Source organism: Vipera ursinii, assembly GCF_947247035.1.
Source record: "Vipera ursinii genome assembly, chromosome: 9".
NCBI lineage: Eukaryota > Metazoa > Chordata > Lepidosauria > Squamata > Viperidae > Vipera > Vipera ursinii.
In genome coordinates, this window is record NC_139523.1 from 8,761,902 (window position 1) to 8,786,193 (window position 24,292).

The 24,292-nt window shown below is 46.0% G+C and overlaps 1 protein-coding gene across 5 annotated transcripts in view; it reads right to left on the bottom strand.

Moving 5' to 3' along the window:
* The window catches only part of MAP7D1 (MAP7 domain containing 1), a 75,546-nt gene extending 57,371 nt beyond the window's left edge, over positions 1 to 18,175 (bottom strand). For 3 of the 5 annotated variants that reach the window (XR_014493316.1, XM_083369749.1, XM_083369747.1), the window contains exon 1: positions 16,762 to 16,856. Coding sequence is in view for 3 of the 5 variants with exons in the window: in XM_083369749.1 (XP_083225875.1) it covers positions 16,762 to 16,825 (64 nt within the window). In the remaining 2 variants the exon portion in view is untranslated. Of the gene's footprint in view, positions 1 to 16,761; positions 16,857 to 18,103 lie in introns of those variants that run through there. The other 2 variants (XM_083369746.1, XM_083369748.1) reach the window with 2 other exon arrangements.
* Between the last annotated feature and the right edge of the window lie 6,117 nt (positions 18,176 to 24,292).

Consider the following 24,292-nt stretch of genomic DNA (forward strand, 5'->3'; position numbering starts at 1 on the left):
TGGTGGGCCAGCAAAATCATCATCATCATCATCATCATCATCATCATCATCATCATCTATCCCAGCTCAAGATTAACAAAGTTTAGCGGACAATGGAGAAGGAACAGGTTTGGAATTTTCCTGAAGGGAAACCGAGTCAGAGCAAAGCTTAATGCGGAGGAAATCTTGCTTTGATTTTGTCCACGTGGCATGACACAGAATCTAGCAAGCTTCTTGCTAAGCTTTGGGTCTTAACAAATCCAGCCGGAAGAAGAAGACTTCATTCACTGCTCCCTCTGAGTGGTTCTCCCTATAATTAGAGCCAAAGACTATGGGAATTTTTTTTAAAAATAAAAAATCCCCAAATTGAAAGAGTCAGCAACAGCTACAGCTGTCTCACTGGCTGCCCGTGATTGGGAAGGCGGCCAGCTTTTTGGGTCCCTGGTGTCTTTTCCTGCCTGCTCCGCCCCTTCGCCAATTACAGGGCTAGGCAGGCAGCGGCCAAAGCTACAGGGACTTAAGTGCGGGTCTGGCCAAACCGCAGCAGCACCGCCTTGCTTTCCATAAAATGCTGCTGGCAGGCCAAAGCTGGGTAGGTTGGAAAGGGTGTTGGCCGAGTGCAAGACGGAGCAGCAGAAACAGCCGCCTCCAAGCAGAAAGATGCTGACCGTCGCCCGTCAATCCCACCGCCTTGTTTTCCTCCTGCTTTGCTCTGTGGGATGTTGGCTATGCAGTGCTGAGTGTCTCTAAGCATGCTGGAGGGTGATGGGCTGGGAGGCCAGAGACAGGCCCTGGGCATTCAGCGCGTTCTTTGAGTCAGCTTGGTGGGGAAAACAGGCATTCCAAAGTGGGTCACCAGGAACCTCTTGTTAGCCACAGCCAGCGTCTCTCGCTCATTGACAACTCCATTCTCTTTCTCTCTCTTACAGAACTTTTATTATAGAACTTTTTTAAAAAAAACAATTCCAATTTTGAAAGAAAAAAAATAAAAGAAAAGAAGAAAAAATGCAAAGGAAGAAAAAGGGGAGAGGAAGGAAGGAAGGAAGGAAGGAAGGAAGGAAGGAAGGAAGGAAGGAAGGAAGGAAGGAAGGAAGGAAGGAAAGAAAGATGGGAAGGAAAAGCAAAAATTGTAAAGAAGCAACTTCTGCTTTTCTAAACAGCAGTTACAAATATTTATATTTTACCCCCTCTCTCTCTCTAAGGTTGCAGCTTAACTTCCTTCTTTCCATTTCCTACTTTTTCTAGTCATCAGACCCATGGGGAATCACAAGTTCATTTTTTTTTTCTTATTTCAGCAAAATGGTTTCAACCCACTAATAAATGTAGTCAGTGTCCTTTCTCTAATCCAACAAGTCGATTTCACCATCCCTGCTAATTCTGTCCTCTTCAACAGCCAGGTATTTGAGACTCTTTCCAGTGACATGCATATAATAATCCATTCTTTCCTGACCAAAATCTCAGGAGTAGGTAGGAACTTTGGCTGCTCTCTCTCCTCTCCCTCCCTCCCTCCCTCCCTTTTTTTTTAAAAAGTAGGTGTGGGACCATCCATCCATCCCCACATTTTTTGGGGGGGGGTTTCCCAAAGCCACAGTAGAAACACCTGACATCACATTTTGATGGGGCCACTGCCGAAGGGCAGCCATAGCAATCTCCTGCCATTTGGGAGAAGGAGACGTTCAAAGAGGGACATAAGAAAGAGCCTTAAACATTTAAATCTCACATTTTAAGAAGCGCCTTATTGCGCGTATGGAAAAAATATTATAAGTTAAATTATAAAATACCAATTTGGGGGAATTCCTGGGCATGCGATAGAGCAGACATGTCAAACACAAGGCCCGGCGGCCGGATCCGGCCCGCGAAGCGGTTTCATGTGGCACGCGTAGCCATCCTGGAAACAGTGAGGGAACGGCCCCCACTGCCTTGGCCCTGGCCCAGAGACCCTCCTTCTGCCAGAGACCCCCAGACCTGTACCACTCCTGCCCAGGCCCCCATAGGCACCCTTCATGGGAAGGATGTAGAGCTGGCCACGCCCACCCAGTAGGCCATACGCACTTTAGCCACGCCCACCCAGTAGGCCACACCCACACAGGCCATACCCACCTGGCCCCCTGAGGGCAACTGCAATGCTGATGCGGCCCTCAATGAAATTGAGTTTGACACCCCTGACTTAGATGGATAGGGAATGGTTGGCAATTAAAATCATTAGGTGAGTTAAAACAAGAAAATATCATAAAGTCTTGGTTTCAATATACTCAGTTGCAAACGAGGTGGAAGATAGATCAGAAAATTGGTATTACATTAACTGATGAAAATTTGGTAAAACAAATTAAAGATCAAAACCGAGCGCATATAAAGAGAATATATAATGCTTTAATAGAATTGGATTCTGAAACAGAATTAGTTAAAGATTGTATGATAAAGTGGGCTCAAAATATTCAAGAACCGATTTCATTGGATACATGGGAGGTAATTTGGGTTAGAAATGTGAAATTTACCCAGGCTCAAAATTTAAGAGAAAACTTTTATAAAATGTTTTATAGATGGCATTTGGATCCCAAAAAATTGTCCTGCATGTATCCTAACTTACAGCCCAAATGTTGGAGCTGTGGTAGTTTGGATGCTACCTATTATCATATATGGTGGACTTGTAGAAATGTTAAAGCTTTTTGGATTAAAATTTGGTGGAATATTCAAAAGATTTTTAAGAGAAAGATAAAATTTTCTCCACAATTGTTTTTATTGGGTATTGTTATAGATTGTGATACTAAAGAAACAAATTTGATGTTGAATTTGATAACAGCAGCAAGGCTCTTGGTAGGTCAATATTGGAAGAAAGATAGTTTGCCTACTATAGAAGATTGGTCACTTAAAGTGTCAAATTTGGCAGAAATGGCTAAGATTTCTGCTTATTTGAAGGATCATTCACAAGAAAGATACATTTCGGTCTGGAGAAGATGGATGGATTATATTCAGAATAAATATGGGACTAAAAAGTTTCATCTAGCTTATGAATGAATTATAGAATGATATTATCAATAGTATGTTTTTATGGTATTATTAGTTTTTATCATATTTTATTATTATTTTCATTATTAGTATTGTTTAATAATATGGATATTATCTTGTTTTTATGTTCTTCTTCTTATTATGTTTGCTTTTATCTTGTTTGTGTTCATGTTAAAGGGGAGTTAAAGTGCGTTAGGAACTTGGTTACATATACAGTTGGTTAATGTTATTTAGATTTTAATTGTTATTTTTGTAACCCTGTATTCAGTTCTGGGAAGTGGGGGAGGGGAAGGAGGGTGGTTTGGGGGTGGGTTTGTATTGTAACTTTTATAAAACTTTTTAATTAAAAAAAAGAGCCTTAAAAATGTTCACTTAAAAGGGAGACGTGGAGTCTCCCAGGTAGAGAGAGAGACAACAGCTGCAGGTCAGTGGTGGAGGACCTGCTTTGCTGGTTCCAAGAAAGCAGACTTAGGCAACACCCTGGCCTCAAAATATGGAGAACTGCAATCACAGTGGAAAAGGCCACACCAGAAGCAGCTGTTTGCAGCAACACTGTGGCCGTTGCTCCAACCATACTCTGCGTTTAAGGTCAAGGAGAGGGAGCCATGTTGATGTTCTCCTAGCTTCCCAAAGGTGCTTTTTCACGAGGCAGCTGGACTTTCTTGTTTTTCATTGGAAGACGTTTCGCTTCTCGTTCAAGAAGCTTCTCATCCAAGAGCTGAAGAAGCTTCATGGATGAGAAGCGAAACATCTTCCAATGAAAAACAAGAAAGTCCAGTTGCTGCGTGAAAAAGCCTCTTTGGGATAACTATGGCCTGGATAATAATAATAATAATAATAATAATAATAATAATAATAATAATAATAATAATAATAATAATAATAATAATAATAATAATAATAATAATAATAATAATAATTTAATTTGTATACCGCCCTTCTCCCGAAGAACTCAGGGCGGTGAACAGGGCAATAAATACTAAAATACAAAGATACAAAAATTAAGAAAAGATTAAACATAATGCCCTATGCAATACAACAATAAATTACAATACATTAAAAACAATAATAAAACCCAAACCCATCAGACCAGGCCGGCTTGTTCAAACAAGTAGGTCTTTAGATCACATCGGAAGGAGCGGAGGTTGGGAGCCATCCGGAGCTCAACCGGTAAGCGGTTCCACAAATCCGGCGCACCCACAGAGAAGGCCCTCCCCCTGGGGGCCACCAGACGGCATTCTCTGACCGGTGGCACCCTGAGGAGGCCCTCTCTGTGGGAGCGCACAGGGCGGAGGGAAGTTGATGCCGGCTGCAGGTGCTCCCTAAGGTACTCCGGACCCATGCCATGTAGGGCTTTGTAGGTCATTACCAACACCTTGAATCTCACCCGGAAGACAACTGGAAGCCAATGCAGCTCACGGAGCAGAGGTGTAACATGGGAGTATCGGGAGACCCCCAACACGACTCTCGTGGCTGCATTCTGCACCAGTTGGAGCCTCCGAGTGGTCCTCAAGGGCAGCCCCACGTAGAGAGCATTGCAGTAGTCCAACCGAGAGGTCACGAGCGCATGAGTGACCGTACGCAAGGCATCCTGGCCTAGATAGGGCCGCAATTGGCGCACCAGGTGAACCTGGTCAAGATGACTTGACAGTCTCCACTGGCATTCTCCTAGCTTCCTTGGCCCAGAATGGGACTTAACGTTTTGCTCCGTGGAAGAGGAGGAAGAAGGTAACAACATAGAGACAAAGGAGGAGGAAAACGTTGCTTTCCAAGAAGCATTTCCTGCAGAGTTTACCAACAATGTTCCCAATAAGCTCTTCCGAATTTTGTTTGGGTGCCAGGTGGGGCTAGACAAGGACTGGAAGGCATTTGAGTGGAAGCCCTCCAGGAGCTGCAGAGGACAGAAATGCATTCTTACAATGCCTAATATCTAGAGCAGGGGTCCCCAACCTTTTGGGGTACCAGGGACCCGTTCCGTGGACCGAGGTTTTTCCGTGGACCGGAGGGGGAGTGGTTTTGTGAGCTGTCTGCATCCTGCGGATGGGGCTTTGCTTGTTTGTGGGGCCCGGTTGCTGGCATGCCGTGGCCCGACTGGGGGTTGGGGACCCCTGAACTAGAGGCTGAGACAGGAAGCAAAAAAGGTGAACGTCGGCTTTGCATTCTTCTGCATTAAGGCTGCCCCACCAGGATGACCAACGTCCCCAGCCTGATGAGTTGTATACAATAATTAACCTGCAGGAAATTGGTTTGGAGGTCTGAGCTTAAGAGGACCTCTGCCTGAGTAGGGCAGACAGGGCAGGGAAAAACTCCTGGGAAGGCAGAAGCAGGAAAAGCTGTGGAGGGAGAGGGCAGCCTCAGCAAGGGACAAGCCAGAGGAAATAGGCTTGTCTGCTTTTCCTCCAGTTTGGGAACGGCTCCAGCGAAGGCCATCAAAGCACTGTTTCTAAGATTCAGGAAGCAGCTTCCCGGTTCTTCTTTTCAACAATGTCTAGGAGCTACGTCAGCAAATCACATTCCAGGCCAGATGTTGGAAGACCAAAAGGCGGCTGGGGCATTTCAGTCGATGAACTTGCAATGCCGCCTTAATGGGAGTTTGAAAAGGCAGACTGCCTTGTCTGTATTATCACCTCCCAAAAGCAAAATGAGATAATGCTGTTTGTTTAAGGCAACATAACTTCCATGCCCTGTTGGGTAAGGAGCAAACTTGGGCTCAACTGAAAAGGATTTTCTCCAGCAGTGTCTGCAGGGTTTGGTCAAAGATGTCGAAATGGGGGTTACAAATAATGCAATCAAAGTTTGGTGTGTGTGTGTGTGGGGGGGTTATGTGCAGTGTATCCCACTCCCTGGGTGACATGGGGGGACCTCAGGCCCTCTGAGGAATTTGTCCATAATGTTTCATCTGCAATAGCTCATTTTCAGAGCCGATGATGAGCTGAACATCTCTGAGAAACTAAGCTGCAGGTTTGAGCAAGCCCTTTCGACTTCACAGATAACAGAAGAGGCACGGACTCATACTTTCTAGTTCGGCTTTCGAAGTAGGATACGAATACATTTGGGGAAAAAATAAAGGCTGGGATAACTGGAGTACAGAAAAGTCTGCTGCTGTTCCTAGAAATTCATCTAAATGCTTTTTCTACGAGGATGGAATTTCATTTTTATCCCAAAGTTTAGGCCAAGCTTTTCAATACAACTTTGAGACACCAGCTGTGGTTTCTCTGCTGAATGATGTAAAATATTTTAAACCCTAAGGAACTAGGAGTAGCCCCTGCTTTAGGTAAAAGCAGCAGCTTCTCTCATCTCCCACTGATTTCGGTTTATAAACAATGAGCTATAATTCCCAATTTCTTCAAATATAAATTTCATGCTAGTGAAGCAATGGCTGGGTTTAACTATTATCCATAGTTATTCTGTGGTTTCTGTATTTTCAGCTTAATATAATGGAGAGACCTATTCATGGTGGCTTTCTCCAATGGCACACACTCTCTCTCATCTGTCTGTCTGTCTGTCTGTCTGTCTGTCTGTCTGTCTGTCTGTATATCTATCTATCAACTCCAAGGTCAACTTCAGACCAACAATCAAGTAAACAATACCCCAAACAAGAAACTGCCAAAGAGCCATTAGTAAACAGCCCAAACAAGGAATTCCTAAGACTGCTCCTACCCACTCAGGCAGGCAAGGCAAGGCACCAGAATATAAACAAGAGAGCAAACAGCACTCTTTAATAGCACTGATTATATTACCTAGTTAGGATAATGAAAAGTCTGCAAAAAAGAAGCAAGCTCAGAGAGCACCAAGGACCGATCTATCTATCTATCTATCTATCTATCTATCTATCTATCTATCTTCTATCTATCTTATCTATATCTGTCTGTCTATGCATCTAATCTATCTATCTATCTATCATCTATCTATCTATCTATCTATCTATCTATCTATCTATCTATCTATCTATCTATCTATCTATCTAATCTCACATTCCTACACTATTCATCTGACAGTTGAAGTCCCCACATCTTAGAATTGTCACAGTTAAGAAACACTACCTAATATCAGCCATGGAAGGAAGAAGGCAGTCTGTGTACAGACCTATGTTTGATCAGGGCTTAGCAAATATTTGCTGAGGTTGCCAGGGGTGGGGTGGGGGGGGAATGGAGGATGGCTCAGCCCCAGAACTCTCCTGAAATTTGCAACACCTGAGAAATGGGGTAACCCTTCACCAAAATACAGGGGGACCGCAGGAACAACATGTGCCATTTTCCAGTCTGTGGAAGAAAGGGGCTTCAACCCCCTGACTAGGGAACTGGATTCTGGAAATGTTGACGAAACCAGTGAGGTTTCTACTGAAGGTAGTCCTCAACCTATGACTGTAATGGAGTCTGCCCATTATAAAGGTAAAGGTAAAGGTTCCCCCAACTCTAGGGTCCGGTGCTCATCTCCGTTTCAAAGCCGAAGAGCCAGCGCTTGTCCGAGGACGTCTCCGTGGTCATGTGGCCGGCATGACTAGACGCCAAAGGCGCACGGAACACTGTTACCTTCCCACCGTAGTGGTCCCTATTTTTCTACTTGCATTTTTACGTGCTTTCGAACTGCTAGGTTGGCAGAAGCTGGGACGAGTAACAGGCGCTCACTCTGTTACGCGGCACTCGGGATTCGACCTGCCAAACTGCCGACCTTCTGATTGACAAGCTCAGCGTCCTAACTCAAATTGAAAGAGTCAGCAACAGCCACAGCTCTCTCATTGGCTGCCCATGATTGGGAAGGTGGCCAGCTTTTTGAGTCCCTGGTGTCTTTTCCTGCCTGCTCTGCCCCTTCGCCAATTACAGGGCTAGGCAGGCAGTGGCCTTTTTTGCGGCAGTCATTAAGCAAGCCAATTGTTTGCTGAAAACCAGAAGTAGATGCCAATTTTCAGCCAATTTTCATCTTAAAACATTGTCACGTAAACACGGGACACAGCAAAGGGCCATCAATGCAGGCCAGTTGCTGAGCACCCGAAATGCAGCCACATAACTTCAGGGGAGGTGGGGGAGGTGGGTGGATGTTGGACACGTGAATCCAGGTCCTAATTAGCTTTTTCAGAGTCCATCCTAACATTGACTGCTCGTAAATCAAGGACTATCTTTATAGGAGATTATGCTTGCTAGGTTTGCAATGAACCCAATTATGCATGCATTGTGAACACGGTCATTGTCAGGAAAAGTCAGCCATGTGCAAACCTCCAGATATTGGGCTACAATAGTCCCATCAACAGGAAGGCCGATGAAAGAATGTGGAGATGTGAATTTGCAGAAACCTTGTTTAGTGTCTTCTAGAGGTTGGAAGAGTCTCATTTTTTCACAATGTACTCGGAGATGCCAAAGTTGAACTCAGTTTCTTCTTGGAATGATGTGCTGCAGCCTCTCAGCCAACATCTTCCCATGTTTTGGAATTTCTCTTCAGCAGTTCCCACCTCTAATCGAAGGTTTCTCCCCACCTCAACCTGGTCAGGGCCACCTCCAAACCTGACTAATCTCTCCAAGAACCCCCTGCTCAATTGCCCTGATCCCATCCTCCCCCTCCAGTCTTGATGCTGATATTGGCTTCTCCATCGGTGGGGGAGATCCTCCAATGAGAGAAGAAGGCCCTGCTTCCTAAACAAGGAAAACCCAAGATTGATCATCTTTGATTCCTCAACCATGAAACTAAGTCAACCCAATCTACCTCTGAGATCCTTTCCTGGGTATCTGCAAGCCACAGTTTGAGCCACAGGCCAGCTTCTCTGCAACACTGCAGCAGGGCCAGCCAAAGGGAGGATCCTGCCCTGTTTGTCTCCTGTTCCACACAACCGCACGAGGAGCCGCAAAGCTGAAGCTTAAGCCACATCTTTCTGGCAGAGCTGCTGGGTGGAGCGCCCAAACCACGTGCAGAGTCTGTCCAGTCTTAGGCAAACTGCAATTATGCTGGGGGGTGGGGAGGCCAGCCTAATGCCATTCCTGGCTGGTCCGTCCTAGGCGGTTTGCAAATAAGGGAAGGGCAGGGGGAAACCTCCCCCCCATGCAGAGATCTTTCCTTTTGCTTCAGATTGTGGGAAGGAGGGAGCTTTTTGTGACCAGACTTCTTCTTTTTCTTTTTTTTAAAAGCTTTTCAATACCAGGCAGGAAAAGGCGGAGATGCTGCCTAGCACTGGAGAAGACAGAGCAAACATATTTTTCTTTGGTGATTGAGGAGTTAAGGAAACCGATTGCCGCTTTGAGCTCTAAAGAAATCCATTCGGCCTGCCATTTTTGCAAAGGGGAGGGGGGGAGGGGGTGAAATGGATCCTATTAGGAAGATTGGGGCTAAGGGGGCCAAAGAACTAACTCTGGGCCTTCTGCTGAAAATAGGCGTTTTCTCACTGAGTTCCAGCAGCATTTCTGCAATGCAATCCAATGAGGGGCATAAAATAGGTCCTAAGAGTCCAAATAGAGCAGTCCACCTCCCTTTCAGATCCCCCAAGGCCACTTTATCTGGTCAGACTCTTTGTCCATCTGATCTAAAGTGAAGCAGTGGGTAAACAGAGGAGGTGTTGAGACCTGGACCGTCTGTAAAACTTTGCAATTATGCAGGCACAGCAGCATTTGAACCAAATACTTGGCCTGATTACTGAATTAGGTTATTTCCTGGATTCACACCTTACATTGACCCATAAACTAACTAGACGAGTAGCTTGGGAACTCGGTCACCACATCTAAATGGTCTACAGCAGTGTTTTTCAAACTTGGCAACTCTGGCAAGCCATGCTGACTGGGGAATTCTGGGAGCTGAAGTCCACACAACTGAAAGTTGCCAAAACTCTGGTCTACGGCTTCCCTATAGGAAAAGGACTCTACTTTTGAGGACAGAGCAGAAATTCTTCGTCATGTACGTTCCCAGCTGGGATAGTCAACATGGCCACATTGGCCTGGAAATGAGCAGAAGAGAACCTTCAACCTCATGCAATGATGGGATGCACAGAGTGTTACTGACATATCCCCATTTTAATAGTGGTGGTCAGTTTCATAATATCATGGGTTGGAAGGGATTTCTGAAATCATCTAGGGTTAGCCTTCCCCGGTAGACCAGACAGGTAACATGATCAGATGATCATTCTACTTTGTGGTAAGGCTACATTTACAAAATCTTGTAGGCAGGTTTGAAAGTACAAATCTTCTACTGTCTCCTTTATAGGCTGAGAATCTAGGGAGGGTCCCTTCTGTACCTCTTTCTCCACCCATTATGTAGCTGACGGTTATACCTAATCTGACCATTCTCTAGGCAGCATTTCTTTGTCCCATCTCCCAAGGTCTTCCTCACATACCATTACTTCTAATCTAACACCCTGGTGTGGGAATATGCCACTGTAACACACACACACACACACACACACACACACACACACACACACACACACAAAACCAGGCAAATGGCAGCCATTCTGTATTTCTATACCACCAACAAATGAATCCATCACCTCCACTGCAGTCTGCTTCATCACTGAACAGCTCTAACCATTAGGAAATTATTCTGGATATCCACTCAAAGTCTCCTTCCTCATAGCTTTAGCTCATTGTTTCTTCTCCTGTCTTCTGGATGAGTCCAAACAATTCCGACATCAGCTACTGAAAGACAATTACTAGGTCTCCCCTAGACCCTGCACTCTTCTCTGCACTGAACACTTCCAATCATTCCTCACATTCTCTTCCTTCTTGAGCCCTTATCCAAACAAATGAATCTTTATCAATTATCCACGTCCCTTCATAAGGCATCACATGCCCCAGCTCACATGTTGCATGAACCCAACTTCTGTTCATCAAATTATGATGACAACAAATCTTTGCTTAATGCCACGTGTGAAACCAAACATGTTTTTGCATGTGAACTTTAATATCAAACGAGCTGTTTATTTACTAAGCAAAAGGGTACCATTTCACGTAACACTGAACGATAAGCCACATTAATCGACTCCAGTGGCCAGATGTAGGCATTATGCCACATTTAAACCAAACAAACCATACTATGGCTTAAGGCAGTTATTCCCAACTTGTGATTCGTGGTGAACCATAAGCGCTTATCTGGCAAATTGAAGAAAAATGCTATGCAACTAGAATAGATCAAAGGAAGATGATAAATGAAGTATTTTCTCAGTGAGAAATAATAAGTAATTATAAGAAAGATGGTTGGTGAAGATGATGAAACCTGTGGAGACGGCTAAATTAACCACTTTATGTAGAGAAAAATTAATAGCTGCACTTATAGCTGACTTAAAAATCCTTATAGACTTTTTGTTTTGCAAAAAATGGAAACAAAAATGCACTTTAGGATTTGTGGTTTTGATGTTTAGAAGAAAAACAACCCTGGATAATAGAAAAGAGTGAATTTTCGTTTGCAAACAAACAGTTGGGGATAATTTTGTAATCGTGCTTATATTTGCTGCAAAGGAAATTAGTTGATCTCAGTTTTTATGCAGCACTTGTTTGGTTTAATGGTTAAGGCTCCGGGCCAGAAACTAGGAGACAATAAATTCTAGTCCCACTTTAGGCATGAAAGCCAGCTGGGCGACTTTGGGCAAGTCCCCCTCTCTCAGCTCAGTCCACCTCACAGGGTTGTTGTTGTGGGGAAAACAGGAGAAAGAAGAAACATCAGGCACGTTCACCGCCTGATGTGCTTTATAAAAAAAATAAGGTGGTATAAAAATAAATAAAATGTACTCTATATACAACTTTCAACAGCAATTTATTTTTTTAGAGAAGAAATTAGGCGGGCTCTGTCTTTAGCAGCCCTTGACAAATGCTTGACCTCCATTTACGGAGGGCAACTCTGAAATGTTTCGGGTGCCTTGTTGAGATGGCAACCTACAAAACCTTGCAGCAACCATCTAATACAGGGGTCTTCAAACTTGGCCCTTTTATGACTTGTGGACTTCAACTCCCAGAATTCCTCAGCCAGGCACGCTGGCTGAGGAATTCTGGAAGTTGAAGTCCACAAGTCATAAAAGGGCCCTGATCTAATGGTTCTTATTGAAAGAACAAACGGGGCGGGTCTGCCCAAGTATGACACATAACCTTTCCCACACCATTCCAGACCCAGCAATGGCAGGCAACTCTCACCCAACCCGTTGCTTGGAAGGCCCTGTGCTGGGGCAATGCTCCAAGAAGTCCCTTCAAGGGCATAGCGCTACATCACCGGACACTTGACAGAGGCTTAAATTAGCACCGAGCGACCCTCCTATCCTATTTTTTTTTTAGTTACCAAATTTATAGAGCCCACAAGAAGTGACTCTGGGTGGGGTAGAGCAAAAACAATAAAAGTAGTCCTCAACTTGTAAGCGTAAGGGAGTCTGCCCATTATGGTCTATTCCCCAAAGCACATGAAGGCAGGACAAGAAGCAAAGGATGGAAACTAATCAAGGAGAGATGCAACCTAGAACTAAGGAGAAACTTCCTGACAGTCAGAACAATTAACCAGTGGAACAACCTGCCTCCAGAAGCTCTGAATGCTCCAACACTGGACGTTTTTAAGAAGAGACTGGACAGCCAGTTGTCTGAAATGGTATAGGGCAGGGGTAGGCAACCTGACTCATGGACTTCAACTCCCAGAATTCCTGAGCCAGCACAGCCTACCCCTGGTACAGGGTCTCCTGCCTGAGCAAGGGGTTGGACTAGAAGACCTCCAAGGTCCCTTCCAACTCTGTTTATTCTATTCTATTCTATTCTATTCTATTCTATTCTATTCTATTCTATTCTACTGGATTCTATTCTATTCTATTCTATTCTATTCTATTCTATTCTATTCTATTCTATTCTATTCTATTCTATTCTTCATCACCATGGTAATTTTATGATCTTTTTTGCAGTAATAAAAAGCCAAGCAAATCATTAAGGGAATGCTGCAGTCATTAAGTGAACTAATCGTTCACTGTCAACATTGTTTTGCCAAAGACTGAAAATAAGTTGCTGGTTTTCGGCAAAACCATCTTAAAAGACAGTCATGTGATGGGAAGATGTTGCAAATAGCCATAAAGTCTGGTTCCACCCAAAGTTAAATCACTTGTCGGGGGAAGAGGGCTGACCACTGGAAATGTGTATCCAGGTGATAAGTCTCCTTTTTTAGGTCAGTTATAACTTCAATCCGTCACTAAGAGACAGTTCATAAGTTGAGTACTACTTGTAAACATGCCAAACCCAGTCACTTTTTTTAAGGCACACACAAGAGATTCCATCAGCAATGGAGCCACCTCAAGGTCTCACTGTCCCCTGACACCACCAAGCTTGTGGTGGAACTTCCGGAAAAGAACGTAGGATGGAGCTAGATGACCTCACTTCAGGGGGGGAGAGTGTTCCATAAGTCAGGTACCACGGCAGAGAAGGCTCACCTCCTTGGACCTGCCAAGTGGAAATCCCTGAGAGACGGGACCCACAGCATGCCTCTCTCACCAGATCCACTGGGAATTCAAGATGCAATCATCTTTCTCCAATAGGTAAGGGGCAGATGCATTTGCTTTCCCAGCTGACTTTCTGCAAGTTCCAGACTTTTGCAAATCTTCCATGTGGTCCCGTCTAGCCCCACAACTTCAGCCACCAAGTCAGGTTTGGACAGAAAAGTCCAAGGAGAGCAGTGTTTTGTTTACTCCACACAAGTAAGGAAAATCACCGCTTTTTTCTCTTGCTCATCCTGAAACATCTGCACAGACTGGGACCCCACCTGGTGCTAAGCCATGGTTGGTTGAATGATGGCTTGTGGAATTGGCTAGATGAGAACAGGCCAAACCATCCACTCTGCTTCATTACAACCTACAGCATGTTAAGACCAAGGCTTAAGACCAGCATATACTGTGGCTCAGGGTATGGTGGGAGCCTTACTGGTGCGTCCTCCAAGAGCTAAGAAATCTACAGGGATGCTGGAATATTGGGGGCTTGACCAGTAAGTCAGTAGTCTTAGATCAGGTTCTCCTCACCTGGTCCTCTCCAGGTGCGTTGGCCTTCCAGTCCTACAATTACTACCCAGAAAAGCATCCAAAGGCCAACTCATCTGAAAGACAGCAGGCTTTTGGATCAAGATGGATAAACCTACTTCTTACTTGAAAGATTTTCACACCTTGGTGGCCTGTTGGCAGCCTCACTTGTGACCTCTTTGCATTTCCTTGCAGTCTAGGTCAACAAGCTTCCTTACCCAGATATCCTGCTGAGATTTTTTCCTACACCTTCCACCTACAATTACCCATTCCAGGGTCATGAGATGCATCCCTCCTTCCTTGCTCCAGCTTAGGAACTCTTTTCTTTGGAAGAACTAACCAACACCCCCAAATAAATCCAATGTAGACCCACTTGAGCTGGTTGGCTTCCAGGCATGTTGTAGGGGACTCAGAAGCTGTACTCCCTCGTCTTCTTAACCCATCAGCCTGGAGAAACCTTGGCACCACTCGATGGAAATTAAGGGGGTTATAGTCAGAACAGGAAGGAGATGCATTGAGGAGGCTGCTGTGGATTATGGGTCTTTTGCCACTCACTCCCTGGTCACAACAGTCAAGGTCAGGCATCCAGTGGTTAACTAACCCAAAGGAACAAACCTTGCCTTAACAACCATCATTACCCCAATGAGAGGAAATATGTCATGTCATTTGCACAGTGACATCATGAACACAGATGGCATCGTCTGACTTCTCATAAACGGCAACCATTCCCTCTATAGATGGGATGAATAATTTGAGGAGAGGAAACGCTAGTCGAACCATTCGGTGTTTGCAGAACGTTATGCACAGCGTATTGTTATGCGCATAATAAATTGATCTATGACCTAACAACTGAATGAGCCAGGTCTACGCAACGTACTGTATCAAGCCACACCAAAACCGCCCAAGGCTGAAATTAAACTCTGCACATTGCACACACTAGATTTGCAACTGACCTAATTAAGAGTGTTGTGTGGATACATCCTGCCCTTCTTTTGTTTTCATTATTTGAAACCCAATCCAATTTCTCTTATTTTAATTCCTTCTTTCTCTTCAAACAACCGTGAGTTGTTTCACCCCAACTTATGTACTTGAGGAGGCAATGTCATGGACGAGCCCCTGTTAAAGCTGAAGAAAGCAGGGGCCAATTTTGAGAGCCCCATCTTTCGGGAGGAATGCAGAAGTGGCTTCTTCGAAACAAACGGCAAAACTAGCCTAGAGAATCCTAAGATTCAAATGACCAGCCTATCTTGAAGTAACACTCAAGACAAAGAGTGCCCCACCCAACATTCCCTTAATGGGATTTTTCAAAGTTATCTCATGCCCCGAAATCATGCCTGGTGATTTTAGCAACGGGGGTTGTGGGAGATTTCCCCACATGGAGAAAAAAGCATTGAGCAACGTTGAGCAAGTGACCCTATACCCATCTTATACACCTATATCGAGCATATTTAGGAACGAGAAGAAAAAGATTGCCTACAATTCTGACTGATCGGAGTCCTACTATCATCCTGGTGGTGCCAGACTACAAATAGGCCAGCTTGAAGATGGGCGGACTTCAACTCCCAGAATTCCCCAGCCAGCCTTGCTGGCTGGGGAATTCTGGGAGTTGAAGTCCACCCATCTTCAAGCTGCCAAGGTGGAGAAACACAATATTTTTTGGAGAACCAGGCCAAGAATCAGGATTTGTAGAAGCAAAGCTCATAATAAGAGACAGGCCCAGCGGGTCAGAGGGAGTGGGGGGGGGAGAAGAGACACATTGCTTAGGTGGTGGATTAAGAGAGCCTTCATCCATCCGTGAAGAGGTGGCCTCAACTTTCTTTGCCCTTTGTGCAGCAGGGAAACTGGACTGCAGGCAGGCCTCAACACCCCCTCCCCTCTCCTCCCTTCCCCTCCATCCCCTTCTTCCCAGGAAGGCCAAGCCCACCCCTTTTTGCAGACCCCATTCAAGAAAGACCAGGCCCAGCCTCAGCAGAACGTGGGGGCAGCAACTGTCCCCATGAGGGGAGGGAGGGAGGGGCTCTCCCCCCACCCTCCCAAGGTCAGAAAGAAAGCAGGCAGGTGGTCTTTCCTTCAGTCCCCAAGCAGCTGTCGGGAAGATGCCACTTCTGGGTTGGGGGAGGAAGTGGGATGGTTATTTATAAACCCCCCAATCCAGGGCAGGCTGCATGGCTCCCTCCCCCCTCCCCTTTCTCCATGCTGGGTCTGGGATCCTGGAAAGGAGTTGGTGGGGGTGGGTGGGCGGGTTGTGATGGTGGGGGCTGCTTTATCTGTGGCCTTCCTAGAAAATGGCCTAAGGGAGGGGGAGCTGTCCCAGCTCCAAGAATCACCAAAGGCAGTTTAAAAAAATAATAATCGGGGTCCACGTCCTTCTTCCCACCCGTGTGCCTCAGTTTCCCCCCCACATACACACACGCGCGCCCCACCGCCGGTCCCGCAAAGAAATCTGCGTTCTCCCCCTCCCCGTCGCGCCCCTCCCTTGCAAGCAGCGGCAGACGGTCCGTTCGCAAGGGGAGGGGGCGGCCCAAGGTCCCACACGCGGACACCCCCCCCCGCCCTCTTCTGCGCCCGTGCCCGAGCAGATCCAGACAAAATCTTTCTCTCTCTCCCACCCCCCGCCACCCTCATCCCCTCCCTCTCTTCCTCCCCCTCCCTCAAATCTTCCTCCCCCCCCGCCCTCCTCATCCCCTCCCTCTCTTCCTCCCCCTCCCTCAAATCTTCCTCCCCCCCCGTTCTTCCTCATCCTCTCTCCCTCCCCCTCCCTCAAATCGTTTGCAAACAGCAGCATCTTCTCCCCACCGGGAGGGACTTCGTCGCCCTGGCAAACGTTTTACCTCCGCGATCGCCGGGCTGTTGCTCCCCGCCGGGGGCCTCGGGCTGTTCGGCGCTCTGCTCCATCCTGGATCGTGGGTGGGATGGAAGGTGGCGGGGTGGGGGAGGAAGAGGAAGAGGAAGAGGAAGGGGGCGGATAAGGCTAGGGGGGCTGGCCTCGCGTCTCCCCCTCGATCGCTCGCCCGGCTCTCCTTGGGAGGCTGTCCTTCGGCGATCCTCTGGCTTTCTGAGCCGGGACTGGAATCAAATCAGGGACGATCTTTTTTTTTTCCTTCCTCGAATGGGGGGGGGCGCGGAGGAGGGGGAGGGAGGCGGGAAGGGGAGGAGGAGGAGGAGGAGGAGGAGGAGGAAGCCCTTGCAAAGAATTCAGACAATCCTCCAGCCGCGCTCTTCCTCTTTTTTTTCCTCGCGGGCGGGCGGGCGGCTTTGGGCGCAGAGGAAACGGAGGACTTGGCCGAAAGCGAGGGAGGGAGGCGGTGGGCGGGCGGCAAAGCACAAAGCCGGGAATATTAGGGAGGGATTCCCCAACACACACACACACACACACACACACACACACAGACAGACAGGGGAGAAAAAAAATCCTTTGTACAGTATGCTGGATCGGGAAGTAAGGGGGAGAAAAGGGTGGGGGTGTCCCTAACCCAGGCGGCTGGAAGAAAGATAGAGAGAGAGAGAGAGAGAGAGAGAGAGAGAGAGAGAGAGAGAGAGAGAGAGAGAGAGATGATAGATAGATAGATAGATAGATAGATAGATAGATAGATAGATAGATAGATAGATAGAGATGATAGATAGATAGAGAGAGAGAGAGAGAGAGAGAGAGAGAGAGAGAGATGATAGATAGATAGATAGATAGATAGATAGATAGATATAGAGAGATGATAGATAGATAGATGATAGATAGATAGATAGATAGATAGATAGATAGATAGATAGATAGATAGATAGATAGATACAGATGATAGATAGATATAGGTATAGATATATAGAGATAGAGATAGAGATATATTTAAAAGAAAAAGAAAGGGGGGGAAGCATAAACCCAGCCCCGCTCCACTAGCAGCTGATTCTGCAAAATGACCAGAGCGAGAATCTCCACTCTTGTACATCCTCCGTCTGGCCCAGGGGTAGGCAAGCTCGGCTCTTTTATGACTCATGGACTTCAACTCCCAGAATTCCTGAGCCAGCTTGGCTGGCTCAGGAATTCTGGGAGTTGAAGTCCATGAGTCATAAAAGAGCCGAGCTTGCCTACCCCTGGTCTGGCCTCTGAAACTGGGCGCTACCAATGCCGGGCAGCAGAAGCGGCGGGGGGGGGGAGAGAAAGCCCTGGTTCCCTTAACTAACCGGCTAGGAATCGCGGACCTTTGGGGGTTATCGACCCACACCCGCTTCCGACAAGTTGCCAGTGAAGGTCCGGAAAGGAGGAGGGAAAGCTCGCTCGGGCTCGCCACGCGGCACCCCCCCTCCCCGGGTCGCCGCCGCCTCTTGGTCGCGCCCGGGAGCGTGTTGAGACCGTGTTGGGAAAGTTCAGATTGGATTCCTCGCCCAGCAGCTGAAAGGCTGACTCATTTCGCAAGGGGGGGGGGGGAAGGAGGGCCGGGATGAGGTGGGAGGGGGGGATTTCCAAGGCTAGACGAAGGAAGTGGCGATCTGCTTTGCAAGGATGGGGGCGGGGGGACGGGGAGAGGAGCGAAGGCATCCAGGATTTAAGGCAGGGGTCTTCAAACTTGGCCCTTTTATGACTTGTGGACTTCAACTCCCAGAATTCCTCAGCCAGGCAAGCCTGGCTGAGGACTTCTGGGAGTTGAAGTCCACAAGTCATAAAAGGGCCAAGTTTGAAGACCCCCTGATTTTTAAGGTATATTCATCAAGCCCAGGCAGAAAGTCTCTTGGTCTCCAGAGCTACAGGTGATCTGGCGTTGGCAGTGCTTTTTTAGTAAAAGAAAAAGGTGCCGCAACTCACACATGTCATACAACCCGCCTTGCCTACCCTACAAGGTTCCATCCAAAAAAGGTGCCGGAACTCCGTTCTGAGCGTTCTATGAGAAAAAAAGCCCTGGGCGTTGGAATGGTATAGTTCTCCTTGAGCTGGACTAGAAGACCTCCAAGGTCCCTTCCAGATTCTATTCTATTCTATTCTGTTCCTTATTCTATTCTATTCTATTCTATTCTATTCTATTCTATTCTATTCTATTCTATTCTATTCTATTCTATTCTATTCTATTCTATTCTATTCTCTATGCTATGCTATGCTAAAGGGATGCATGCGGTGGCTCAGTGGGTTAGGATGCTGAGCTTGTCGATCAGAAGGTTGGCAGTTTGGCAGGTCGAATCCCGAGTGCCGCGTAACAGAGTGAGCGCCTGTTACTCGTCCCAGCTTCTGCTAACCTAGCAGTTCGAAAGCACGTAAAAATGCAAGTAGAAAAATAGGGACCACTCCGGTGGGAAGGTAACAGTGTTCCGTGCGCCTTTGGCGTCTAGTCATGCCGGCCACATGACCACGGAGACGTCCTCGGACAAGCGCTGGCTCTTCGGCTTTGAAACGGAGATGAGCACCGGCTCCTAGAGTCGGAAATGACTAGCACGCATGTGCGGGGGTAACCTTTACCTTTTATCACCCTTAATATTGTATCCCAAATTAATTGGGTGAGCCTCATCTGGATTTCTGACTTCCAGTGCTTATATAAAATATTATAGATTTGTGCTTTTTATCAGATTAATCTCTTCCAGCATTTTAATTCAGTCCTTCCTTTTTCTCATGCTCCTAACTGTTCCAAAATAAAAATCAAGTGCGTGACACAACAATATGCAGTTTTCCAAACCATTGCAAAGGGGTTACTCATTCTTTTCACGGTCCTAAAATGCTTCCATATTTTATCCTGAGAAGCACCATTTACCCACCATTGCCTAGTGACGGAATGTTATAACTGCCTTGATCAACAAAGGTTCATCAGCAAGAGAAACCTGTCTGGGGATGATGGATTTTGTTTATATCTCTGAGGGGCCCCAGAGGCTTGTATATGATTTTAACTAGGTATTATGGAAGATAAAAGTTCACTCTATCAATAAAAAGTATGGCTGCTCCAAATCAGGCAGTATCTGGTCGCACCTTTTCAAATGAACAAATTTGATTCAATGGTATAAACTTTTGTGAGCTATCAGACGCTGTGTGATTCTTCTATAGCAGGGCTTTTCAACCAATGGTACGGGTACCACCTGTGGTACACTGGCAACTGGCAGGTGGTACGCGACCATCCAAGAAAAGTGGTAGCAGGGGAGGGGAACGAGCTGAACCGGTGGCAGCACCGCACAAGCCTAAGCAAGAGATGGCTGGAGCTAGGCGACTGGTGGTACTCAGATGTTGCCATATCCTAAAATTGGTACAGTGGGTGAAAAGGTTGAAAAGCCCTGTTCTATAGCAGGGGTCTTCAAACTTGGCCCTTTTATGACTTGTGGAGTTCAACTCCCAGAATTCCTCAGCCAGTGTGCCTGGCTGAGGAATTCTGGCAGTTGAAGTCTACAAGTCATAAAAGGGCCAAGTTCGAACACTCCTGTTCTATAGCTTCAATACTCTTCAGTGGCTGACCATCCTTGTCTGGACTAAAAGCTAAGTAGGGTTAGATTTGGCTGACAGCCAAGACTATACATTAGCCCGATGTTTCTCACTCTGAACAACTTTAAGATGTGTGGACTTCAACTCCCAGAATACCCCCAGCCAGACCTGGGCAAGATGTAAAAATAACAGCTGAGGAAGACAATGGGTAACCATCTTTAATGTATATTGTTGCTAGGAAAACAACACAGAAGTATCTATGAAGCCTACAGCTTCGCATCTGAGCTACTAAGATCCGGATGACCATTAGATGGTCACAGGGATCCACATTTGGGCTGCTAAGCTCCAGATGACCCCTAGATAGCTACAGAAATCTCTTCTTGGTTGCTACCTATTAATCATCTGGATTTTTGCAGCTCAGGTCAAGCTTGACTCAAAGGCAATCTTATCTTCTTATAGAATAAATGGGGATTTTAACTCCTCTGGGGATTATGGAACAGATCAGGTGGGACACTTAATGTTCTCCAGATATTTTACACTGTCCTGCTGTTCATCCAGTATGGCCATCCATCCTTCTCTCTAATTCACAATGATGGGTTTGGAATAACCTATAAAAATAAAGATGTTGCCGCATCTACACTACATTGAATATCTGAAGAGCATTTCTCAAGGACCCCCTCCTCCAATCCCATTCTTGTGCATCTTAATGACCTTGTCATTCTTCCTGACTTCTGAAAGTTCTTTGGAGCTCCTTAGAGTATGGGTCATCAGGGTGGAGCTCAAAGCAGTCTCCGGGGAGTAAAAAGAGAGCTTCAAAGGATGGGGTGGTCAATCTGTCCATGGTCGTGTATAACCTGACTCAACATGGCAGAATTCCTGAGCACATTTTCTTTGGTTGCATGAGAAGCAGAAGGTATATTTGAGGAAAGAGAGCTTTAGTGCAGAAAGCTTGCTTGAAACCATAAGCCAACCCATGTAGAAGATCAGCAGGTTGAGCCTGAGGGCGAGGTCAAATGCGTCATCAGTTTGGAGTCGCTGTGCTCAACGGGAGACACAAGTCCAGCCATCTGTGAATTCTGTTGATCCTTATCTAGTGCCAACTTGGATAGACCATTAGTAGATCAGATTCTTGTGCATAAATAGCGTATAATAAACTTTTAGCACTTTGAGCTCAGCTCCTGTTCCTGATTATTTGTGCCTTACAACCAGTATGTTAATGGTGAGAGCCAGTGGGGGTTATAATCCAACCCACATGGAAAACAAGTCTGGTATTTCAATTTATTCCATTCCTTTTCCACCTTCAAGATAATATTTTTGATATTTGCCTGGCCTGGAGTTCAGCAGCTGGACAGGAAGTTGTGCCAACAATGTCTAGGGTAAAACACCGATGGGTATCTTTTGAAAACCCTAGAGCAGTGGAATATCCTATCAGGGTCAGAAGAAGGCTAGGAAATGGGACATTTCCTGTATATTTTATGATTATCTATGAGGGTTTACATTTCGTGCGCAACAATGGAAACCATTAGGAACGGAAAGATAAGAATAAAATGGATTATGCTGGAGGAGGTTAAGTCCCAAATCCAGCTCCCAGTCATTCTAAGTGGGGAGCAGGGCTGCTAGCAGAAGCAGTAACAAAATCTCTGCAATAGGATTACAAGGCCCATACCTCCAATAAAGGAGCTGGGATGAGCGGGGGTGAGTCAAGAGTATTATCTGCCACAGTCAAAGCCAAGAAAGAGGAAATTAAATACTAGATGTTAATTAGAAAAATGATGTTCTTAAAACTTAAATATGCTTTTTTAATTAGAGGGGGAGGGAGAGGAAGGGAGGGAGGGAGGCAGGCATTTTTAAAGTGCTCCATCTATATTACTCAGATTATTTTGATTGCATCCCATCAACAGTGATGATGGTTTTGGCCCGTGGAGCAGACGTTGTTCCCTGACTGACTCACATGCCCTCAAGGCCTTGTGCATCTTACTTCTCCTCCATGAAGTCCTGCTGTTGAAAGGGTTCCAATATCCTTGTAAAATCAGTACTATTATTTTCATTTTTTCAATAGAGACCAGAAGTTGAGAAAACAGGAGATTGTAGAAGGCCCATCTACAGCAAGAGCCTTCGGATTGAGGATATTTCTGCTTTTAACTAATTCTTTTTTTAAACTAAAATCCTTCAGTCCGCCCATAGAATGCAATGCAGAATAATGCACGAGTTCAGAATCAGGTTGAAAATGGCGGTTCAGATTGGGAATATCTATTTTTATAAACAAATTTATACACAAGGCACTAGGGATCAGTGATATAGTTATTTAGCTAAAGTGGTAGGATACAGTCAAGAGTCCCAGAAGGGAGGGGCTGTTTCCCAGAGGGCAAAGAGACAGCTGAGCTTGGGATGTCTGGTGGGTAGAAAGAGAACAAGGTTGGATTCTCCCTAGCAATTCAAGAGTATGTCTATAGTTATAGCAAATAATTGCTTTAGTCTGGCAAGATTCTGTTTGTAGGTGAATAATAAAGGAACTAAAAAGGTAAAAGGTAAAGGTTCCCCCGCACATGCGTGCTAGTCGTTTCCAACTCTAGGGGCCGGTGCTCATCTCCGTTTCAAAGCCGAAGAGCCAGCGCTTGTCCGAGGACGTCTCCGTGGTCATGTGGCCGGCATGACTAGATGCCAAAGGCGCACGGAACGCTGTTACCTTCCCACCGGAGTGGTCCCTATTTTTCTACTTGCATTTTTATGTGCTTTCAAACTGCTAGGTTGGCAGAAGCTGGGACGAGTAACAGGCGCTCACTCTGTTATGCGGCACTTGGGATTCGACCTGCCAAACTGCCGACCTTCTGATCGACAAGCTCAGCATCCTAACCCACTGAGCCACCGCGTCCCCTATAAAGGAACTACTTAGAAGTAATTCCACGTATCATTCCTGGTTCTTTGGACCTGAAAACCAGTGTTTCTCCACCTCAGCAACTTTAAAAAGCATGGATTTCAGCTCCCAGAATCCCCCAGTCAGCATGGGCAACTTCTTTTTTTTATATCACAGGACAGAGTGGAGGCTATTCTGTGTGAAGTGTGCAGGAGGGATGTCACATTTTAGATCAATGTTTCTCAACCTTGGCATGGTGGCAGGGGAAATCTGGGAGTTGAAACTGACACATCTTAAACGTTGCTGAGGTTGAGAAAAACTAATCTCGTTGTTCAAAGCCCCCCACTTAGTAGTCATTTTCTAGAGCTCTTCAACTCCCAGAATTCTCCCACCCTTAACTTTCTAGATTGTTTTGGTCACCACGATATAAAAAAAGATTTTGAGAGTGCTGAGTAGAGCAATAAAGATGATCAGGGGACAGGAGGCTAAAACATAGGAAGAACAGTTGCAGGAATCGAGTATGTCTGGTTTAATATAGTGAAGGATTAAGGGTGACATGATAGCAGTGTTCCAAAATTTCAGGGGCTGTCACAAAGAAGAGGGAGTCAAGCTATTCTCCAAAGGACAAGAAGCAATGGATGAAAACTAATCAAGGAGAGAAGCAACCAAGAACTAAGGAGAAATTTCCTGACAGAACAATTAATCAATGGTGTTATGTATTGGGCTTGTGGTGTTATACCATATGCGTTGCTGGAACAGCTAACGGCTGTCCAGCAACCCAGACAGGCCGTCTCCGGTCCTGCAATTGGTGAGCCCCTGGCGGCAAGAGTGGGTTCAAACCTATTGGCTGCCGCCTAGGGGCTAGACTATATATTGTGGCCGGTTGCGGTCCAAGTTCCAGTACAATTCTAGCAAGAATAAAGCATGTGTCATCTTGTACTCAGCCTCGGGTCTTCCTTCCTGCACCCAAGAGCCCACGACATACTAAGTGGAACAACTTGCCTCCAGAAGTTGTGGGTGCTCCAACACTGGAGGTTTTTAATAAGAGATTGGACAACCATTTGTCTGAAATGGTATAGGGTCTCCTGCCTTGAGCAGGGGGTTGAACTAGAAGACCTCCAAGGTC